General features: G+C 34.1%; 1 protein-coding gene across 1 annotated transcript; it reads right to left on the minus strand.

The window, feature by feature from the left end:
- Nucleotides 1–6,056: 6,056 nt before the first annotated feature.
- On the minus strand, nucleotides 6,057–7,359 carry LOC131655214 (protein BIG GRAIN 1-like B). The gene has a single exon (XM_058925105.1). It carries the CDS (start codon nucleotides 7,170–7,172, stop codon nucleotides 6,057–6,059), a length of 1,116 nt encoding a protein of 371 aa, XP_058781088.1. The 5' UTR covers nucleotides 7,173–7,359.
- Nucleotides 7,360–8,031: the final 672 nt, after the last annotated feature.

The raw sequence follows: 8,031 nt of genomic DNA on the forward strand, positions 1-8,031 counted from the left end.
ATATATATATATATATATATATATATATATAAAATACAAAAATTAAGTGGATTATGACAAAACTTAAGTTAATATATTAATTATTAAAATTCAAAACGTTAGATGTGGCTGTGTGCAATTGAATTTGGAAAGATAATAAATTAATTATAAAAATTTAAAACTTAAGTTAAATATGCGGTTTGGTTCGGTTCCGTTCGGTTTCGTGAAATAAAAACCGCAAACCAAACCAAACCGTGCGGTTCAGTCCAAAAACCATCCAAAATCATCCAAACCAAACGCGGTTTTTTGCGGTTTCGGTTTGGATTGGTTCGATTTGCGGTTTTGCTTTTGGATTGGTTCGGATACGATCACCCCTATTTTTGTCGGTATAAGCTATGTTGGAGATATAGTTCCACCAATTTAAGACCCTTCTGAGTGTACGATAAATATTTTGAACAGGAGTTAGAGTTGCTTTATCCATCATCTTTGTTGGAGGCTTGAATGTCATGTATTGTTGTAAAGTGGAAGATAAAAGAGTGTCATGTATTGTAACTTTCATAAAAAAACACCAATGATTTCATTATGACCTAAAGAATCTTGATGAAAAACTTAACTTTAGTGAGATAATTGGTTCCAATAGTGTTTTCTTTGTTATGCGTCATCGTATTACTTATTAAGTAATCTAATGACATTTGTTAAATCATGTGCCTCTATTAGGTGTATCTTTATGACAAAACTTAGGAAGTTTATAAGGTATGATACCCTTTCTTCTATCCCTTTATCTAATCGTCCACAAGAGTCAGTATTGAGATTGAATCGTCTTTAGTATGCACCAATAACTCATTAGATCGGAATTATTCTTAAGTTGATAGAGATAGGACCTTAAATCACTGGGAATTTATTTTCCCATCCTAAGGGTGTGGCTAGCACCTCTGAAAATCTGAAATTTCCCTCAGGTGTTTTTGAAGATATATCTCTAAATACACCCTTAAACTCATTTACTATGCATTTTTCGTTGAGCTGGTTTATTTAACCATTCAGTGATATTTTTGGAGATGCATCTCCAAAAATATTAAGGGGGAAATTGAATATATCACCAACTTTCATGTTCATCTCTCCACACTCCATACCACCCCCATAACCCAAAATCCTTAAAAAAATTCATTCTCAAAAAACTTTTCGACTCTAAATCATCATTCTTGAGTGTTATCACATCAAAGGGAGCAACAGAAATTGCAATTTAAGATAAAGTTCACTCATTTCAACCCTCATTGCTTGCATCAATCAATCTTGTTCTTGAGCTGAAAAAATGTATGTTACGTCCGAATGAGCATCTCCGAATTCACCTTTCATGTTTCAGATGTGCATCTCTGGATTTTCCTATTATTGTGAGTTTTTTAAATTGTTTTTCTGTTTTGGTTCATATTAGATATGGTGCATCAATATGTTTACCAAAGCTGATGTAAGTAATGATGTAAAATAGGATAAAGTGAAGGATGATTTTAAATCAGATGAGGTGAAGGATGAAGGATGAAATTAAACTGGGTGAAGTGAAGGATGATACTAGACCGGTTGTTGTCGAAATAGATGTTGGTCAACATTTCATAAATGAGCAATTGTTTAATGCTAGTGGACATATGCTTCAATAGGTCCACGTGAAGGCCAAGAAATTAAGGTTTGACATTGTAATCGGAAGGTCTGTCAATGGTTCTAATAGAAGGCAGGCATTTGCAACCATGAGATGCGAGAGAAGTGGCACGTAAGTTCCATCGATTAGAAAATTGAAATGTGATGACATCAGATCAAGAAAATGTGAGTGTCTGTTTAAATTGCACGGATACTGTAAGGTGAATGATACGCAGAAATTTAATGTGGTTTCTGGTTTACATAATCATTCCTTGAGAATCGAGCTAACCAATCATCCCATAGTATGTCTCCTTAAAGCGGAGGAGAAGGAAATTTTTTTGGACATGTCTTTCATCAGGGTGGCGCCGAAAAACATATTTGCACATTGGAAACGGAAAATACCTGAAAATGTTTCAAGTATCAAGCAGGTCTACAATGTGTGTTATCGAAACTACATAACGACAAGAGGTCCAAGATTCGAAATGCAATAACTTTTTAAGCTTTTGGATGATAACCATTATGTTTCTAGGTATAGAGTTTGTGGGGATAAATTCATTGTTCGTGACATATTTTCGACTCATCCTGAAAGTATCAAGTTGTTCACCAAATTTCCCAATGTCCTCATAATTGATTCAACGTATAAGACCAATAAGTACAGGCCTTCGCTTTTGGAAATTATTAGTGTTACTTCTACAGAGAAGAATTTTTCAGTGGGATTTGCATTTTTGGAATCCAAAAAATAGGTCAATGTTATATAAGCCTTGGAAATGTGCAAGACTTTGTTTAAGGACCAAGTAAACAAGTTGAATGTAATTGTCACCGATCGAGACACCGTATTGATGAATTTGGTTGCAAAGGTGCTTCATACATCCTACGCATTACTATGTTGATATCACATAACAAAAAATGTGATCGGCTCAAACCCACGATAGTTACTAAACAAATCAAGGGTGAAGACGGAAAAATGGTCAAACCTGGTGTGGTGTTGGAAAAGATAATGGATGCATGGAATGGTATATTAAATTCATCCACATAAGACTTATATGCTACCTTTGTAATGCATTTTAGGAGAGAGTGGGTGTGTCCCAGATATCAAGATGATATGTTGAGAGTACTATTATGGACCAAGTAAAGGAGAAGATTGTTTGTTTTTGGACTGATCAGGTTTAACACCTCTGCAATATGACAACTAACAGAGTCGGGTATGCACATTCGTTACTGTAGAGAGTGGGACGTCGTGAACCAAATGCTCCAAAACCAACATTATGAAATATAAATAACTTATGGTCGGAGCATTGTCGTGTTAGAACAAAGATTCAAAGACAATGCTCTCTATTCGCAGTTGGTTTGCAACATATCTCGGGCGGGATTGAATTTTATTTTTCACGAAGCGAAGCGAGGAGAATAGACAGGTTTAGATAGTTTGAAGTGTATATGTATATTTAGGAAGACTAACAGTCTTCCATGTGCTTATCTCATTTTAAAGAAAGATGAAGCTTGATGCCTGATACATATGGATGAAGTCTACAGTCACTGGAAAAGACTCCGGTTTGATGACGATGTATATGAAGGATGGTAAAACAAGTATACCTATCTTGACCGAGTGGGAAATAATCCAAGATAGCTTTTCTAAAGTAGATGACACCATGAAATTTCTCATCAAAGAACAGTTGAGGAAGCCTATATATAAACCCTAAAAAGGTCAAGCCGACACAAAATGACAATTCAACGAAGCAGTCTTCTTCATACTTTGAACATGTTGATTCACATTTCCATGATTCTCCAACTCCGAAATCTCAAAAAAGTGTTTACAAGGTTGCTCGCATTTGCAAACCACCTCCTTCACCGCCGATGCCAAAAATAATCTTCATTGAAGAAATGCCGATTATTATGCACAAATACATTGAGCGGATTGTAAATGTTAAGGATAATGATATTTGCAGTTATCAGGACGTATCTAGCTTGCTCGGTAGAGAAGAGGAGAGAAGAATCACTTTCTTGTTCACCAATAACTTTTGGAAGAGTTGACGGCGCATATGGAATTCTACACATCGCTATATGGGATAAAAGAACATTTTAATGCAACTCACGATGCTCTTACTCCTTGTGTTAGCGGTAAAATGGGTCATCTTATGGAAGAGTTCACCAAATTGAGCGATCTTGAAAGAGAATCAAATAAGGAAAATTCGAAGGAGGAACCATTAGTAGATTTATGCGGTGATGCATCTTTTGATGTATTTTAGATTGTAATCGATACATTTTTTTGAATGTATTATCGTCAACGATGTAACATTGATACGATTTAATACATAAGTACTATATAAATGATGGTGTAAATGTCGATTGTTTCTGTTTACAAAATTTTTATGGTTTACAACTTTTGTTTATGTTGACATAGTTTCTGCTCTATTTCTGGTTCAGTGGTGATTTCGGATATGCTTATCCGGATAAACCTCGTACTAAATAAAAAATACAACAGCGCACTTTGCGGATGTGCATATTTGTAAACACTCTTTTTCGTAAAAAATAGGGTGTATATGAATATGCATCTCCGAAAAGTGCTCTGATGACATGATAAGGTCTCTCATCCCATATTTTCTACGAAACAAACCACCTGCATTTGTGTATTTCAATGGCGAGAAGCCGCCATTTCAATTGAGGGTCACCAAGGACACACCTCTCGTCGATCTAATATCCAAACTGAATACTCTCCTGCGATATCCAGAAAATCGAAGAATTGTCAAACTTAAGTATCGTTCACCCTCTTTTGACAGCGAATGGAAGATACAATTCACCACATTTGAACTGATAACGAATGAAGATTTAGAGGTTATGTGGAGTACTTTCCGTCGTTATGCAACAAAGGGTCCGATTGAAGTGAATGCAAATATTGCAAGATCCGTTGTATATATTATCAATATGTTGCAACGTCCTGAACTAGTCGTTTATAAGATATGTAATGTTAAGTTTATGTTAACGACTATCTACGTAATGTAGAGTGTTATAATTTAATGTCAAGTTGTTGTGATTTCTAGATCTTGTTCATATTGTTTTTGTTTATGTTTTGAAATATCAGTGCCATTTTCGATATGCATCTCCAAAATATACAAAATACATGTTCGAAGATGTAACTCTGGACTAAAATTAAATATAATAGAATTGCCTTACTCGTTTGCGCTCAATTTTATCAGAAATAAATGTTCCGAAAATACATCTCTAAACTCTAAAAACATTTCTAAATTGTCATCAAAAATTTGTGAAAAGATATAGAGGTAGAAAAAGAAATTCCATGACATTTGTTGTATATATATGTTCCTTCTTCTAAAACAAAGGTGACCGGGTCCATGTCCAACCCTGCTTTCTACACCGTCCTTCTAAACAGGGTTTGCATTGTACTAGCACGTACTAAAGTTTAAACTCTAGAGCCTAGTGATGAATTGAAAGGACGAAACAAACTGCAGTCTTACTCTCACCCGTGGCCTGCATCATTCAACATTATTACACATTCCAATTAAACTTTTTCTGCAACCATTAAACAACCATCAACCCAAGAGAGACAACACCTTAATTAAAGCACAACATTTTAAAATCCAAAAAGAAAACAAAGCCTTCAATTATTCTTGGACCTTGGGCATGCCAGTAGAGACTAGAAAACGGTTGCACAACCTGCAAGTTACAACCGCCGCCAATATTAAATGCTACTCACTCCTTTAACAAAAAAAAATAATAAAAAATGCTCAATCTAACAAATGTTCTCAAAAAATTAATTAACAAATTCAAAATTAACATTTTTATATTGAAAACAATTATTAAATGTAACATTTTTTATCATGAAAATTGAGCACTAAATAGGAAATATGGAGAGATATAGAAAGCAGTAACTTTAACTGGCAGCAGTATACACTTTTCTCTATTCCCATGGGCGAAAATCTGCCTTTCCCTTTACCATCTCTCATTTAGCTTGTGATTACGATCTCGAATCTTTCGTTTTCATCTTTTCTTTATTTTCTTCTTTAACGTGTCTTTCTTTCTTCTTTTTTACTTCCTTCTTCATTTAACTATTCTGTCACAGTATCAATGTGAATGTTTGATCACGATCGTGATTAAAAGAGTTAACACATCCCCACTTCTCTTTTTGGAAAACCAAGTACGTACCCTACTTGATCGCTTTTTTAAATCACATAGCTACTGTGCTTTTTTATTGTATTCTTGGTCTCCCAAAACATTCTACCATGTCAGTAACATGTACTATTGTATCAGTTTCATGTATTTTAGTAACTTTATTTTGTACCATAAAACTGAAAAATAACTTTAATAAGAAAAATAATTTACACAGTAAATGAAGATAACTAAACAAAAAGATGAATTATTATTATTCATGTCTAACAATAACAAATTAACAAAATAACTATAGTTAATTAATCATATGGTTCTAAAAATTAAAATTAGAATTACATTATGTGAATGGCACGGTTAGTACGAACATGAGTAGTTTCAAACACAGGCAAATCCTCTGAATAATACTTATCATTTCCGATCAAAGCTAAGTGATCAAGCTCGAAAAGATCTGAACTTGAACAACTTGCCACGTCATCATCATCCTTCTCGTTTTTTCTCGTAGAAAAATCTCTCATAAGCTTTCGATTAAGATGAAACTCTCTTAGAACATCACCCACTCTCTTGTTCATATTCAAAACCTCTTCTTCTTTCTTCTTACTCGCTGTTCGTCCAATTTTCCATGCCGTTGGAACAGACAATGCTGTTAGACCTGAATCTTCTTCTCCATGCAAAAATTTATTACCGCAAGGTCGATTATCTTCATCAACAATCACACTTACTGGACAAAAACGCACCGTTCTTTTAACGCCATTACGTGATTTGTCTCTTGATGTAGATGTGTTTTTACTTAAACAAGAACGCGAAAACGAAGAAGCTGAAGAACAAGTTGAAGTTTGTCCTGGTTTACATGTTCTCTCTGCATTCATATCAGTTTTTGTTTTCTTCGTGTTTATGAAGAGAGAGTTGAGAAAACTTGTGAGTTTTCCACCTGGTGAGATTGGTTGCTTCACCTTTTTGAGATTGTTGTAAAGCTTCATCGCTCTTGATTTTGATTTAATGAATGTATCTTCGTCTTTGGCAATGCTTCTCTTTGGAGGAACCCCTGTTTTCACCGGCTTAGGCTTGGAATGAGCGAAACATGAATTTTGTGATTTCTCTTGGTACATTGATTCTGTATCGGAGGAAGAAGATAATAATCCAGAACTTGAATCTGAAGAGCTTGAAGTGGTACTGAAGAACATAACATCTTGACCACGATCGCAATCATGATGCAATTTTCTCTGATTTTGTTCTTCTTGGTGGAATCTATTGCATTTAGCATTGATTTTGCTCATTCTGTTGACTGTAGTTTCTGTGAAGAATTTCTTATCGGAACTTTTTCTCTCTTCTTCGTCGATGGAACGGTAAATCTTGTCAAGAACAATGGAAGAGAAAGAGGGGGTTTCAATTTCAGCTTGGCTGTGAAACTGAAACCGTTTTTCTCTACGCGTGTTCTCGAACTTATACATGTTTAATGAAACAGAACTGTGAAATGAAATTATGAAATAAGAAAGAAAAGAAGATACTATTGGGTTGGTTGGGAGTGTGGTACAGATTTTGAGTTAGATAAAATAATAGTAATGATGATAGAGAAGTTGTTTTGGTTTTGTGTGGGAATGGAAGAAGAAATTGTGAAGAGAGTAATTGATTCGTTGTGTAAAGAGAAGAAAAAAAATGAGAAAAAGAGTAATGAGAAGAGTGTGGCACGCTTTGAGTTTAGAACAAGAATGAATGGGGAAGGAACAGAAGAAAACAGAGGGTTTTAAAGGTGTTATCGATCACGCGCGTGCATCTACATCTTCTTCTTTCAATGGGTGTAAGTGTAACACTGGCATATGAAGTGGCATTCCTTTCTTGCAAATATTCAAAGGATTTGATTATCAATAAATAAAAAATAAAAAAGATTTTGTTGTCTTTGAAAATTATTTTTGACAATTTATCTCCATCCAAATTCCATAGTATGTAAATACATAGAAAATCTACTTGTACTTATTATTAATAAAATAATATCTGAAAAATTATTAGATGGGGAAATTTTTTTTATTGTCAAAAACTATTTTTCATTTACAATTTATTTATAGTTTGTTTTTAATCGCATGGTTAATTTGTTAGTCAATGATTTTTGACTCAGGTTGTTCGACAAATAATGTGAATAAGAAATAGATATAAGTGTTAAACGTAGGTAGTTAAATTATGTTTTTTTTACACCAATATTTTTCGTTTACAATTTATTTGTAGTTTGTTTTTAATCGCATGGTTAATTTGTTAGTCAATGATTTTTGACTCAGGTTGTTCGAAATAATGTGAATAAGAAATAGATATAAGTGT

This window comes from Vicia villosa, linkage group LG3 (assembly GCF_029867415.1).
Source record: "Vicia villosa cultivar HV-30 ecotype Madison, WI linkage group LG3, Vvil1.0, whole genome shotgun sequence".
Taxonomy (NCBI): Eukaryota; Viridiplantae; Streptophyta; class Magnoliopsida; order Fabales; family Fabaceae; genus Vicia; species Vicia villosa.